We start from the raw sequence: 14,954 nt of genomic DNA, 5'->3' as shown, positions 1-14,954 counted from the left end.
TTTTATTCACCAGCAATTACTCTCTATATTCATTTCATTTATTTTATATATTAACTTAATAACATTACATTATTATCACTTATTAATATAATATCATTTATATTTAAAAAATACATAACCACATGCACTACAATGTATATAATAATTTTCAGAACAACTTTTTTTTTTCCTCCTCTCAAATAATGCTACTACAATGAAACCGAAGGTGCAATTTAGAAGTAACGACAACAATAGAGGTGACATGATGCAACAAGCACAATGTTTTTATTTTCTGAAATGAATGGTAGGTGCAAAAAGAAAAAAACATATTGAACATAAGTAAGAATATAGGCAAGCCTGTTAAAATTTTGCTTTACGCACATCCCTATTTATTTCTTGCATTCCCCTTTTTTTAAAATTGAAATTTGTTTTCTACTTCTCACAATAAAAAATGAAAACTTAATTTTATCTACTTTAAAATTTTATCTTATTATATTTTTAATTTATATGTTCTATTTTAAAAGTATGCTTACATAAATTTATATTTTTTATCAATTAAATATTCCTAGTTCTTAAATTTTGAAATGAATTAAAATTAATTCATATCTTAAATTTTAGTACATTTTTATCATAAACTTTACGATAGAATGAATATAACTTTTTAAATTCAGTCATGTTAACACTTTAAACACGACTTGTTTGACAAAAAAAAAAAGTAACCCAACTAATTAAAAGGACAATATCTATTTTATTTTTGAGACCAAATCGTTGAAAGAAGAAAATTTCCACTTTTATATCAAATCGGCACTAAAATCATATTTAATATTTTTTTAATTAATTAAATTAAGACTAAAATAATTTTTAACATTTTTGAATTAATTAAATTAAGAATACTCGTAATATAGGAAAAACAGTTGTTAGTTTACGATCATTAGAAGGAGTATGTTACTTGTCTTCCCCCGTTACAGGGAAACGAGTTGCTACGACGCCGTTCTGTGTTTTCTCCCTCCCCGGTCAAGCCAAGCGTAGCGGTGTTGTTTTCTTGGTTCAGAATCGGAAATCAGAAATCAGAAATCAGAAATTGGAAGCGGAAGAAGAGAAGAATAGTATTGGTGACGCAAAAGATAAGGGAAGATGAGTAGGAACGATTCCAAGTACTTCTCCACCACCAAGAAGGGTGAAATCCCTGAGCTCAAAGAAGAGCTCAATTCTCAGTACAAGGTTCCTTTCGATTTCATCGTTCCCCTTTCCGTTTCTACTTCCATTTCATTGTCGTTTCTGGATCTGATTTCAATCTTCGCCGCGCAATTTCACGCGTCTCGATTATGACTTGACAATTTATACAAATATTGATAGGCTAATCACTCTCTCGATTTCTCTTTTGAACATTCACTCGATGATCTATGGCAACGAAGCATCAATTCATTGGAAGTTGAAGTTTAGGACTGCAGTATACATATAGGGATTGAAAAAAATTAGACAATTTTTTTTTTTTGGGAATTCGCTTGTTAGCACATGTGATGACATCAACAATAACCAAGCCTTATTTTTCTAGGTGGGATTTCTGTTGGCTACATGGGTTAAAGGATGTCGCAAAGTTCTATCATGAATCTTGTTTATCGAAAACTTGTTGACCATTTAATCCTTCACCGTGGCTTTGCTTTTGAATATACTTTTCTCGGCCTTCCTCTACCTCTTGCCATAGGACCATTCTTTATTTGATATGCTCTTCTTACTAGGACTTCTACTTGTCTTCTTCTCGCATGCCCAACCACCTAAGGCCAAGTTGTACCAATTGTATGTGATTGGTGCTACCTCAACCTTTTTTCTACAGCATTAATTCCTAAATCCTATCTTGTTTAGTGTGTTTGGAACAGTCTTTACGACACGCTAATATCCACATTTTCATGTTGAATCAGATGTCGGAGTTATACCGAATGGCCTGTAGACGCCAAAATTTGTTTCATGATGAGTTAGTACTACTAGACACGCACTTAATATTAACACTTGTTTAATGCATCATTTTTATCTTTGCTGCATTCTCCTGTCATATTTTACTTTTCCCTTTTGTTTATGCAGCTCAATATTTGACCACCTATGAGGCAATTTAGATATATTGTTACACGCGTGTCTCTTCTGTAATTTTTTATTTTCTTCAATTTAAGCAGTGATCGCGTGTGGTGATCAGTTATCAGCATTTCAAATTCTCACGCATATTTTCTTGGACTCTTTGTCTTACCTCTTTACTAAGACCTCTTGTATTGATGTGCCAGACATAATAAATGTGAAAAGTATGTGGAATGTGAAGCTTTTGTTTTTTTTTTTTTTCGTGTTTTGCAGGACAAAAGAAAAGATGCTGTCAAAAAAGTTATTGCAGCAATGACTGTTGGGAAGGATGTCTCATCATTGTTCACTGATGTAGTGAATTGCATGCAAACAGAAAATTTGGAGCTCAAAAAGTTAGTGTACTTATATCTGATAAATTATGCAAAGAGCCAGCCTGACCTAGCAATACTTGCTGTGAATACATTTGTTAAGGTAAAAACTGAAATAACTGCAATTTCCTCATGCTTTGTTGTTTATTACTTATTTTGTTACCCTTCGCTATTGTTTATTTCTTGGCATTTTGGGGTTTCTTGACTATATGTTCCTGCTCGCCCCACCATTGTTATACCAATTTTTTATTATCCCACTTTTTGAAATTCTTCCCAAATCCATATACAATGCTGTTGAGGGTGTTGGTTTACCCAGGAAATGAGTATCTGAAAGGATAGCTTACTATTATATTGTAATATTTGTAGTCTTGAATCTGATTCATTTTTCTCTCCTGTCATTTATAAATACTGGCAGGATTCACAAGATCCAAATCCTTTGATACGTGCCTTAGCTGTACGTACAATGGGCTGCATTCGTGTTGATAAAATTACTGAATATCTGTGTGATCCCCTTCAAAGATGCCTGAAGGTAGGTACACAGCACAGTTACAACTTATATATATATATATATATATATATATATATATATATATATATATATTGTTAAATTTTAAAATTCCTCTGGTTCACAACATTGCCAAAGTTTGTTTTTATTTTTCTTTTTTGGTCGTTTTTGTAACTGATATTTTGTATGATATTTTGACAGGATGACGATCCATATGTTCGTAAGACAGCAGCTATTTGTGTTGCCAAACTTTATGACATAAATGCAGAGTTAGTTGAGGACAGGGGTTTTTTGGAGTCTCTGAAGGATTTGATATCTGATAATAATCCAATGGTTGTTGCTAATGCTGTGGCAGCACTTGCTGAAATTCAGGAAAACAATAGTAGACCTATTTTTGAGATTTCCAGTCACACTCTGTCAAAGCTCCTCACAGCTTTAAATGAATGTACTGAGTAAGTTTGTTGTATATTTGCTAACACAAATAAAACTGGAAACAATACTGAATCCTGTTTTAACAAAATTCCCTTCCTTTATGATTGTTCATGTGGTAATTATTTTATTTGTCATCTTGGTATTTTGTCGTTGATCTATGATCACATATTGGTTAACATGACGTTACTTTTTCTTAACGCGCCAGATGGGGTCAAGTTTTCATATTGGATGCTCTTTCTAGATACAAGGCAGCTGATGCTCGTGAGGCTGAGAATATAGTAGAAAGAGTTACTCCTCGTCTACAACATGCCAATTGTGCAGTTGTTCTGTCCGCTGTTAAGGTGATTTTTTCCTTTTATACCTTTTTACTTTACCTCACGACTTTGTTGATAATGTTGTATTGGTTTACTAACTACTAATATTGACCATTAGATGATCCTTCTGCAAATGGAGCTCATCACCAGCACTGATGTGGTTCGGAATCTGTGCAAAAAAATGGCCCCTCCTCTTGTGACATTACTCTCTGCAGAACCTGAGATACAATATGTAGCATTGCGGAATATCAATCTTATAGTACAAAGAAGACCGACAATTCTTGCTCATGAAATTAAGGTAGTGATTTGAATATTGTATTATGAACTTGTTGGTGCCATAAAACCCTTGGGCGTTCTTGAAGAACTTTTCTATTACTTTTGGGAAGATGGGTTGCTTATGGAGTTTATATTCTATCCGCAGGTGTTTTTCTGCAAGTACAATGATCCCATCTATGTAAAAATGGAAAAGTTAGAAATTATGATCAAACTTGCTTCAGACCGAAATATAGACCAGGTATTGCTTGCATGTATTGTTAGTTCCTATTTTCCTCCCCATTCCAAATTTATTTCATGGTTGGAGTTAATTTCTGTTGTAGTGAGCATTTTGTATTTTTGTAACCAGTTGTCCTTTCATATGGATGAGACTCACACTATGAGCCATTGAACAATTTTATACTTTATATCTTTAGATGATATGTTATGTTGGTAGTTTATTCATGTGAACAGAATATCTTCTTTTATTGAAAAAGCAATTTGACCTGTAATCTTTCACATGTATGAGATTCACTTATGTGCATTTGGTGCATTGCTTCATTACCACTTAGTTGAGCCAATCTAGCTGAATATGTTAAGTTATGTTTGTTTGTCATACTGTTTGCAGGTTTTGTTAGAATTTAAGGAGTATGCTACTGAAGTTGATGTGGATTTTGTAAGAAAAGCTGTTCGAGCAATTGGTCGCTGTGCCATCAAATTGGAGAGAGCAGCTGAAAGATGTATTAGTGTTTTGCTTGAGTTGATCAAGATAAAAGTAAATTACGTGGTTCAAGAGGCAATCATTGTTATCAAAGATATATTTAGAAGATATCCCAACACGTAATGTTATGATATATATTTATTATATGCATTTAGTTTTTGGGTAGGAGATAATACATTCAGAGATTACATCTCATCTCACTCTAAAACTTCGATTGAATATTTGTACTGCTTTGTAGTTATGAGTCCATAATTGCAACACTTTGCGAGAGCTTAGACACCTTGGATGAGCCAGAAGCAAAGGTACATTTTTTCAAGGTCCTTTGTTACTGTCATTATGCACTAGCATGTCTGCTTATCCATTCAAACCTTTTCCTGAGCCGATAGGCATCAATGATCTGGATAATTGGTGAATATGCGGAAAGAATTGACAACGCAGATGAACTTCTTGAAAGTTTCTTGGAAAGTTTCCCGGAAGAACCTGCACAAGTCCAACTACAGTTGCTGACTGCTACTGTCAAACTTTTCCTAAAGAAGCCTACTGAGGGCCCCCAGCAGATGATTCAGGTCGTACCTCAAGATGCTTGTTTTATTCATATAGATATGATTAACATGCCATGCTACTATACAAAATGGTTTGATATTTCATGTTGGACTAATGTATGCAAATATATTCTTCTCCTTGTATTGAGTGACATCATAAGCAATGTCTAATTTTAATATCAATTGTCAGATATAATAAATAATTGTGTGTATTCCTTGCCTTTAGCACCGTTTTATTTTTCTACTACAATGTTCAAGCACGAATCTGTGTTATAGTATTATTTTGTAAATGTTTACTGATGGATAACTTCTCTTTAATTTCTACATTATTTTTAATTCCTTGATCAGATCCCACATTAGCTTAGTATTTTTGGCAAATTAACCCACATTATATGACTTGTGCTAGCCTTGTTAGTTAGCTTTTGGGTTTGAGATATGGCTAATTAATTCTCAATTCTAACAAGACATTAACGGGCCCACTACCCCTTATAATGGACTTGGAGCAACCTTCCCCTTGCATTTGGGGTTTAGGTCCACTCTATTCTCAATTAAAAAAATCCGTGAAAAGAGAATTCCTTGTGTTATTAAAGAATGCAGATTTGAGATTATTTTTGGAATATTTCAAAATTTATTGCTTTTAGAAGATATATCTGAAAATCTATCTTTAGCTGTCTTCTTAAGACTAAAAAACCCTCCCTCTTGTATTGTTTCATCTTTCCCAGCGCAACAGTTTTTAATCAAGTACTTCAGACTTGTATGCTAAGTTTCATTCAATTCTGTATCTCTACAGGTTGTTTTGAACAATGCCACTGTGGAGACAGATAATCCTGATTTGCGAGATCGTGCATACATATATTGGCGTCTCCTTTCTACTGATCCTGAGGTTTCATTTCTTGCACTTGAATCCGAACTTGTTTGTTTGCAGTGATGTATAATGATTTAGCTGCATATTCAGTATAGTCACCTGAATCATTAACTATTTATGGCGGACTGCTACGTTTGTGCTATCTCTAACCAAATTGAAATAGTGTTTTTTACACCTTTTCTTAATTTCTTTGGACTATTATGGAGCTGTACGTTTGATGCATCTAATATGTTTTCTTCAGGCTGCTAAGGATGTTGTGTTAGCTGAGAAGCCTGTGATAACTGATGATTCAAACCAACTAGAACCTTCTCTACTTGATGAGCTTCTTGCTAACATTGCTACACTATCCTCTGTTTACCACAAGCCTCCAGATGTTTTTGTAACTCGTGTACTCTCTTCAGCTCAGAGAACAGAAGACGAAGACTATGTCGAGGGAGGTGAAACAGGGTTTGCTGAGTCACATGCAAATCCTGCTAATGGTCCTGCATCACCACCTACTGGCAGGCAATTAGCACCTGCATCTGCAACAGGTGCACCAACCACACCTCCATCTGTTGCACCTCTTCCAGATTTACTTGGCGATTTGATTGGCATGGATAATTCTATTGTTCCCGTTGATCAGCCAGCTACTCCTTCTGGGTGAGTGCATCTGGTCTGATCAATTCTGTATTTTACACGCATTGCATATAATTTGTTTTATGATTAACAGAATGGCACTTTTCGTATAGAAATTGTGATTAATGATAAACTATGTTTTTCTGATATAATAAACATTACAAATTTCTTATATTGCAACGTGTGTTCAACCAGTCATCAAGATCCTGAAAAGTTTATGACACCTTCATTAGCTCTGCTTGTGGAATCTTACCTAATTCGATATCATGCCTTGGGTGCAGGCCTCCACTACCTATTTTACTGCCTGCTTCAACTGGTCAGGGGTTACAAATTAGTGCCCAGCTGACTAGACAAGATGGTCAAATATTTTATAGTTTGTTGTTTGAGAACAACAGTCAGGTTGCTCTTGATGGCTTCATGATTCAATTTAACAAGAACACATTTGGTCTTGCAGCCGCTGGACCCCTGCAGGTTTGTTATTTTCATATTTGGCTTTTATTTCAACATCTGTCGAGCTATGTTTTAATAGATTACCCTTTTGTTCAGGTTCCACAGCTGCAACCTGGAATGTCAGCTAGGACACACCTCCCTATGGTTACATTCCAGAACATGTCGCAAGGTCCTCCTAGCTCACTTTTACAGGTTGCTGTAAAAAACAATCAACAACCTGTGTGGTATTTCAATGATAAATTCTCGTTACATGTATTCTTTACCGAGGATGGTAGAATGGAACGTTCAAGTTTTCTAGAGGTATGTCTTTCTCCCATTTGTTTGATCCTGTGACATAACTGCAATAGATTTGCAATTCATAAATTTTCAATTTGTATTGCATAGTTTCATGGACTCGGTCAGTTTAGTCATCTATGTTACACAGAATTTGTGAAACCTTAATTAACTTTGTCAGTTTTGTTATTAATGCATAAAAATGGAGGATCTGATTGTTTACTCTGCTGCAGACATGGAGGTCCCTTCCTGATTCAAACGAGGTTTCCAAGGACTTCCCAGCCATTGTGATTGGCAGTGCAGAGGCAACTCTGGAACGACTGGCTGCGTCAAACATGTTCTTTATTGCAAAGCGCAAGAATGCTAACCAGGACGTGTTTTACTTCTCAGCTAAACTCCCTAGAGGGGTACCATTCTTAATTGAACTTACCACAGTGATTGGAAACCCTGGCGTCAAATGTGCAATCAAATCTCCAAGCCCTGAAATGTCACCACTTTTCTTTGAAGCCCTTGAGACTCTTCTCATGGGTTAATGGGTTTTAAATTTTGCCTTTTCTTTTAGTTTTTGTTTATATATTGTTTTTTGTTAGCATATTTGATATACAGGTGTGGTATATCTCTTATCTGGAAAGAAAAATTCCACTGACTCTTTTTGTCGTCCTGGCTGTATTTCACTACTGCCATTTTTGCCCTAATTAGCACCATGGATGCAGTTGTGCTCTTTTGGACCCTTTTATTCTTCAACGGCTTGTAGTATTGCGTTCTTTGTAAAGTGATTAACTTTCTCATGCTTTTAGCCTTTTTCTAGGGATTTCCATTTTTTACATTTTCATTGGAGATACGAGCATTAAACAGGGAGGGGCAGTGGTGGATGTGAAAATCAAACCAATGCCATCACACCTTAATGTTGAAAGTAGACTTCTGGCAATTAAGCCATATTTATTCTAGAGATTGATTGATTCGGGTTTTACTTAACAGTTGTACTAGTAATAATCTCTACCATTGTGTGCATTCTATGTATGAATTACTAAGGATTATGTTATTCAACTACATATTATAATTTCATACTATTTTAATTAATTACATTAAAATTGTATTAAAATTTAATGACCAAATGATTCATATTTTAGTATATTTTAAAAATATTAACTGTTTGTTTGTATTTATTTTGTATATGGATTCATCTAAAAGAAAGTCTCAATTAAATTGAGTGAAATATCTACAAAGGGCGTGAGAAGACATTATTTATTGAAGGAATTATTAGCATTATTTGTTTTGATCTGCTAAGTAATTTTGTTTCATATTTGGAAGATTTATTTTAAAAGCAAGAATGAGTTAAATAGAATTACAGAAATGAAATATGTACAAAGGGCGTGAGAAGACATTGATTGAAATCATCTCATTTTAATTAAAGATGGCAATGAAAATAATATCTATCGCTAATAGATGCAGCATGCACATCTACTTCTACTTAGACCATGCAACTGCATCGATCTCAGCTTGTGCACTCCGATATAACTCAAGCCTCTTTGCAAGAGCACTTCGTCTTTCCATTATTGCAGGATCCTCATTCAGCAATGAGGACAAACGCTTGGGCTGCAAACAGAATTAATTTAATTTATTAGGAAAAGAAAATCAGCCAAATATAAAAAAAAAAAATGTTGATAAAATGCCTAAAAACATACAACACAGATTAATTCTCACCTCAAATTTGCCTAGTTCAGTGAAGAAGTGATCGAGAAGGCCCCGTTTGGCTTCCCGCACTTGACAATAGACAATTGACTTGGGAATTGAATGCCGAAGACTTGCACAGACCATATTGACATAAGACAGAACATTGGTTCCTGATAAATTATGATTGTTAGTAATTCAATTATTGACAGTACGAAAATGCATTTTGTAAAACTTACCAATTCGCCTAAGATATGAATCGTTATATCTATCAAAAATTGAATGTGTGGGATTGCCACCCTTGTCAACATCTTGAGGAATCTTTCGGAAGAAATCAACCGTCAAATAGCCACACTCCATATCAACTAGCTGTAGCGCTGCTTTTTTGCTTTCCTCCCTAGTTTTTTCTAATGAATCGATGGCTGCATTCCCAACTTCAACACGTAGACCAGGATATTGCTTTAAGTCCTGTGAGTTAATAAGTTTAGCTAGGGCAGTGATCATAACGCCGGAAAACATAGGATTAAAAGCAGAGAAGAACGATATTAATGCCCTAAGTGTATTAGAACACAAATTCAAAAAATAAATTCCAAGTTGTCAATATGAAATTATAAATTACATAAATTTAGCCATCAACCTAGACCATTATCATACATATTGTTTTCCGATTCTGCACAAATAAATCCAAATATGAATCTATGTCCCACGTTGAATAGAAACGAAAAAGCGGAGCATCATATATAAAAATGAAGATCCATAAACTCATTGTCTTAAAGGTTTTGGATTGAGAGGGATGTCAATCTTTTATGTGGTTGGACTTAGGTATCATTGGTGTTGTATCTCCCCAATGAACCTCTCCCCTCCTTAGAAAGTAAAATGACGGTACGAGAAGAGGTACTCAAGGGGAGATTGTTGAAAATCCAAGTGTGGGTCTAAGTTCCATTGGAGAAATGAAAAAGTGGAACATCATATAAGAATGAAGACTCATAAACTCATTGCCTTAAAATTTTTTGGTTGAGAGTGGTGTCAATGTCTTATGTGGACGAACACAGGTCTCATTAGTGTTGTATCTCCCCAATGAACCTCCTCCCTCCTTAGACCTAGCAGAAAGGAACCAGATCATTGACACCAAAGTGCCCAATTGTTGCCTTTTACTTTGAAATTTTCAATACTATCAATCAAAGTCACAACCCATACAAAATCTTCAGAACCAAAGATGACATGTTACTTCTCATAGTAAAACTAGAATAGGATTATATTCTTAGAAAAAAATCAGACAATGTACTTACAAGCATTTCCTATTACATTGACAAGTGGAGCTAATAATTAGTCTTTGATGGAAGTGTTAGTCTTTCGGCTATACACCTCTTTAGTTTCCAGCAGCTTTACGTAGTTCAAATATAAAGGTTAAAGTTTAATCTATTGACAGAAACTAGGTAAGGCATATATGAACATTTTATTTCCTTAACCGCGACGAGGATCAAAGCAATTGAACTTAAACACAACAGCAGAAGAGAAAGCGCAAAATTTCTGTGTGACCAGGAACGTACCAGAGTCTCGCTAATAGCTTTGTGAACTAAATCTTTTAATAGGGAGTGAACCTAGAAACACAAATCCGAATGACATTAATAAATATGAAAATTGAGACCAGTAAAATAAAATCACCGGATTAAATTTCAGTATGCTCATGACATGAGACCATACAAAATAAATTACCAAATTTGTGAATAAATTAACTATGACAAAAGTACATGACGAATAAAAATACCAAATTTGTAAATTTCCCTGTTTTAAAAGGCTACTTCTGATAAGGTCTTAATTGAGGCTAAGGTCTTTAAATCAGTAAGGAGGCCAATTTATCAGCTTGAACAATTTTCACCGTGTCCTTTCTACCACACAAGATGTCAAAAAAATGCTTTTGGGAACAACTAATAGAGAGGAGTGATAACCAAGTGACAAATTATTATTATTTGAAAACCATTTCCTGACGCTTCTGAAACATTTCTAGCTGGAGACCAAAACTGAACTCATAATTGTGAATAATATTAAGTAGCAATACTAAAGTAGTTCTTAAGTAATTTTGCTGTGTCATTTGCAAAACGAAAAAGACTAATTGCAACAGGATCACTGAAATGAGCTTTCTAACAATAATTTTCATATCATTTATGCATACCGCATCAACAGCTGCCTCAGCTGGACCCCTGATAGTAATTAGAGAAGATTCAATGAGATGGCGGTATCCTTGTTCTGGAGCTATCAGATGAGGTTGATACCCATCAGCCTCTGTAATACGTTTTCTTATATTTTCCATTGAAAGTTGTTTATCAAACTGCAGCCTTTTTAAAGCAGCAGGCAGCTGATTGTCAAAGACATTATAAATTCTATCACCTCCAGGTCGCCTGTAATGGATTAACAAATTATTGTTGTTAGTTGGAGAAAAGGAATGAAACGCAAGGATAATTAAGAAACAAAAGGGTTAAAGGCCGTGAATTATTTTAAAATAAATAAGAGTGCAAAAAGGTAATACGTACACGCCATCAAGATGTTCTTTGAATATTTGATCAAATGAGCGGCATATTTCCATGATAGAATACAGCTTTCCCTACATGTGATTTGCAATCAATCATTTGAAAATTCAGATATAGAATGTTACATTAGGATGAAAATATAAGGCCTTTTTCAACAGGGGACCATATAAAATAATCTTCAGAAATTTTAACTTAAAATTGGTTGTGATATGAAGAGTACAATTACCCCTTCATCAGCTGCAATAGGCTTTCCCAGACGACTCAGTTCAGCTTCAAGTTCAGCAATTGTTTTACTAATAAGAGACTGAATAGCAGGAATTTTGGACTTGATTACTGCCTCCAATTGCTGATATAAAAAAATTATGATTTAGTCATTGAAGCAAGTAAAATAAAATATTCCAAGTAGTATTAGTAATAATACCAATGTAAAATAAAAAGAAATAATATATATTTCATCCAATTAATGCTCTGTAAGGATATATTGTTATATCGGTTACCTTTGAAAGCATCTTTGCTAGATGCTCAGAACCCATTCTGTGAGCAAGGTGCTTATATTCAGGGGTATTAGAAAAATATTCACGTTCTCTACGTCTAGCAGCAATCATGTCAACGTTCTTATTAATATCAGCTTGCGATCTATTGACAACACCAACCCAGGGATATTTTAATCTATAAGCTCTCCCTTCCAACATCTGAAGAAGAAATATCCATAATAAAGATCAGTACAAAGTCAAGTGGCCAAGTGTTGCACTTGTGGAAGTGAAATAGGTGCCTGTTTTTCATGTCTATGTCATTAATTAGAAATAAGATAATTGAAGTAAGCTTAACTCTCGAGAAGAAAAAATGTCTTAAAACACAAAAAATCTTTCGCGGTGCCTTCCTTATCAATAATTAATAAGATCCTTGAAGTTTTATAACTAAAAATGATTGACTTACATCCACAGCATCAGTACCCTTGTCCATAAGATCAATCTTTGTCAAGACTCCAAATGTTCTTTCTCCTTAAAATTAAATCAACAACCATGTAATCAGAACATCTATAGACTATTTGCTTCAAGCTGTTCAAAACAATTGAATTGGTCATCCGTAAGAATCTGGATCGTATGTCCATTTTCTAACTCATTGAGTCTGGTGAACCAATGAACAACACTAAATTGCAAAACAAATAGTAATCAAGATTACAGAAAATAAAATGACTGAATTACCGGTGGGATCCACTTCACGGGATATTTTAATTGCATCGGATGTTGCAAGATCTTGATTGGCTGGTGTAATTGCCAAAATTATACAGTTTGGCTGCAGATTAACGTCAAATTCAGTATACCACATTTTGAAAAATGTAGAAACTTTTTTAAGTATGTTCCTCAAATTGAGAAATCTTTTTAACTAAATTGTGGCTAGCTGTTGGACAAACGACAAACTAAACAACATCAATATCATACAAGTTTGTTGGGAATAATCTAAGTGTGAATCAAAGTCTCACATTTGATAAAATAGACAAAGTTAAACACTATACAAGATGAAAGACCAATAACCCCATTGTCTTAAGGTTTTGAGAGTAAAAATGGTGTCAAATGTCTCATTATGTAAAACCAATGTCATATATATACATATATATATATATATATATATATATATATATATATATATATATATATATATATATAGAACCACAATCTATCAATGACTACAATCTCCATGTGATGAAATATAAACTCAATAGTGATATCAGAGTCACATTCGCTATCTTGCAAATTTGGTTCCAGCAGGGTCCTATTTCAGAAAGGACACTACCTTCTCAATGTAGGATCGAACCATATTCTCAATATCTTGGACTATGCTATCTGGTTGACCCTCTGTATTTTGAAAAAAAAAAAACATTTGTTAGCATGTCACTTTTCAATCTCCATAATAAAAATCTGACCATTCCCTAATTTCCACAGGGTTGTCACAAAACAATAAGGACAAAAAAGGCACGTCTAATATTGCTTACCTACAGCTACCTTTGTAAGGCCAGGAAGATCAATGAGTGTCAAGTTAACAACTGCACGTCCAAGGGATCACAGTAAGTTAAAAATTTAGATGAAAGAAAGCACGTGGAGTGCAACAAGAAGACAATTAAGAAAACAGAAATTCAAACATACCATTGGGAGAATATATACTAAGATGAATGGGGACACTTGAAATCTGTTTTGTTCGTCCAGTCTCCCTATCGGTTTCATCTTGAATTTCCTTTCTCACAGCAGCTGCAAAAGAACATAATCATCGAGAAATAAAAAAAGAAAAAAGAAAAAAAAGACACCAACTCACCAACGATAGCAAGTAATGAGCAATGACAAAGAAATAACAATTAGGACATAGTTAATAGTACCGAAATCGGTGAACCTCTTCCTTGGAAGGTGAAGAAATTCAGCATACTCTCTGCCACCCTCCTCAATCTTGTGAAGCTGCAAAACAAGGGGTCGCCGGGTAACAATTCCTGCACGTGTGTTGCATGCACCACATCACATGAATTTGCCAACACAAGATTTAACTAGAGTTTAATTAATTGGCGAATGTAGTTTGTTTTGGCATAGTTACCCGATCCACGAGGTAAGAAGTCCTTGCCAACGACACTTTCAAGCACTGAAGACTTTCCAGAGCTCTGAAAGAAACAACGGGTGAAAAAAAGAAAGAAAAAGAACTCAGATTAAAAGACATTATTAGCCAAAAATTATAATGAATTGAATTGAATTTGACATTTGAAAACCTGGCCACCGACGACGGCTATGGCGGGGAGAGAGTCCCAGAGAGTGGGCAACGCACTTGCTTCGCCATGATCGCCTAAAGCCGTGCAAGCCCTCTGGATTTTGTTCACCAAAGAAATTAGGTTATCCATTCACCGATTATTTGTGAATTTGTGATTATTGCACGTTCAGCGTTTTTCTTTCAGTTTCAGAGAGAGAGAGTTTGTCTTGTAAGAAGGAGTTTCTGTCTCGTTCAGTCGTATTCTTATAGCTTACTTCACTCAAGTCTTAAACTCGTGAGTTCTTCGTTTCTTTGCCGTTGGATATTGTTTACCGTTGGAACATTCTTTTGATAAATTGTGATTAACTAATTAATTAATAGATATTTAGATTTTTTTTTTTCTAACTTAATGTGCAAGTAATGTCAAATAAGTATTTATTAGTGAGTATGAGACCTTATTTATTATATTGACTGTAATATTTTTATATCTAATAAATGTTGGTGCGATGGTTTAAATTTGAATTCCCACTTTAAACTGTAGTGACGTGTGGTGTGGGTTCGTTTGGTTGATGGAAAGTGTACCGTTGGAGCTGCGAGAGTGTGGTCAGTTGCAGTTTTGTCTTACATTAATATTTTATAACGGAT

At 34.6% G+C, this 14,954-nt stretch overlaps 2 protein-coding genes across 2 annotated transcripts; one reads left to right on the top strand and one right to left on the bottom strand.

Moving 5' to 3' along the window:
* The first annotated feature begins 898 nt into the window (after window positions 1-898).
* Window positions 899-8,353, top strand: LOC114173345 (beta-adaptin-like protein C). The gene is made up of 15 exons (XM_028057666.2): window positions 899-1,200; window positions 2,320-2,517; window positions 2,830-2,943; window positions 3,121-3,371; window positions 3,557-3,692; window positions 3,784-3,963; window positions 4,087-4,179; window positions 4,546-4,757; window positions 4,877-4,940; window positions 5,025-5,204; window positions 5,971-6,063; window positions 6,287-6,684; window positions 6,942-7,131; window positions 7,207-7,410; window positions 7,617-8,353. Exons 1-15 carry the CDS (start codon window positions 1,114-1,116, stop codon window positions 7,914-7,916), a joined length of 2,700 nt encoding a protein of 899 aa, XP_027913467.1. The 5' UTR covers window positions 899-1,113; the 3' UTR covers window positions 7,917-8,353.
* Window positions 8,354-8,767: 414 nt separating this feature from the next.
* Window positions 8,768-14,574, bottom strand: LOC114168774 (dynamin-related protein 5A-like). The gene is made up of 16 exons (XM_028053715.2): window positions 14,332-14,574; window positions 14,163-14,226; window positions 13,954-14,061; window positions 13,727-13,828; window positions 13,576-13,626; window positions 13,377-13,438; window positions 12,788-12,878; window positions 12,519-12,583; window positions 12,080-12,274; window positions 11,809-11,928; window positions 11,586-11,656; window positions 11,228-11,453; window positions 10,605-10,655; window positions 9,294-9,522; window positions 9,088-9,227; window positions 8,768-8,979 (listed from the first exon to the last, which is right to left on the bottom strand). Exons 1-16 carry the CDS (start codon window positions 14,458-14,460, stop codon window positions 8,851-8,853), a joined length of 1,833 nt encoding a protein of 610 aa, XP_027909516.1. The 5' UTR covers window positions 14,461-14,574; the 3' UTR covers window positions 8,768-8,850.
* Window positions 14,575-14,954: the final 380 nt, after the last annotated feature.

Source organism: Vigna unguiculata, chromosome 2 (assembly GCF_037176805.1).
Source record: "Vigna unguiculata cultivar grain cowpea cultivar isolate G323 ecotype 2 chromosome 2, ASM3717680v1, whole genome shotgun sequence".
In the NCBI taxonomy this organism is placed as follows: domain Eukaryota; kingdom Viridiplantae; phylum Streptophyta; class Magnoliopsida; order Fabales; family Fabaceae; genus Vigna; species Vigna unguiculata.
The sequence above is the reverse complement of the archived record's forward strand: the minus strand, read 5'-3'. Positions and strand labels throughout refer to the sequence as shown.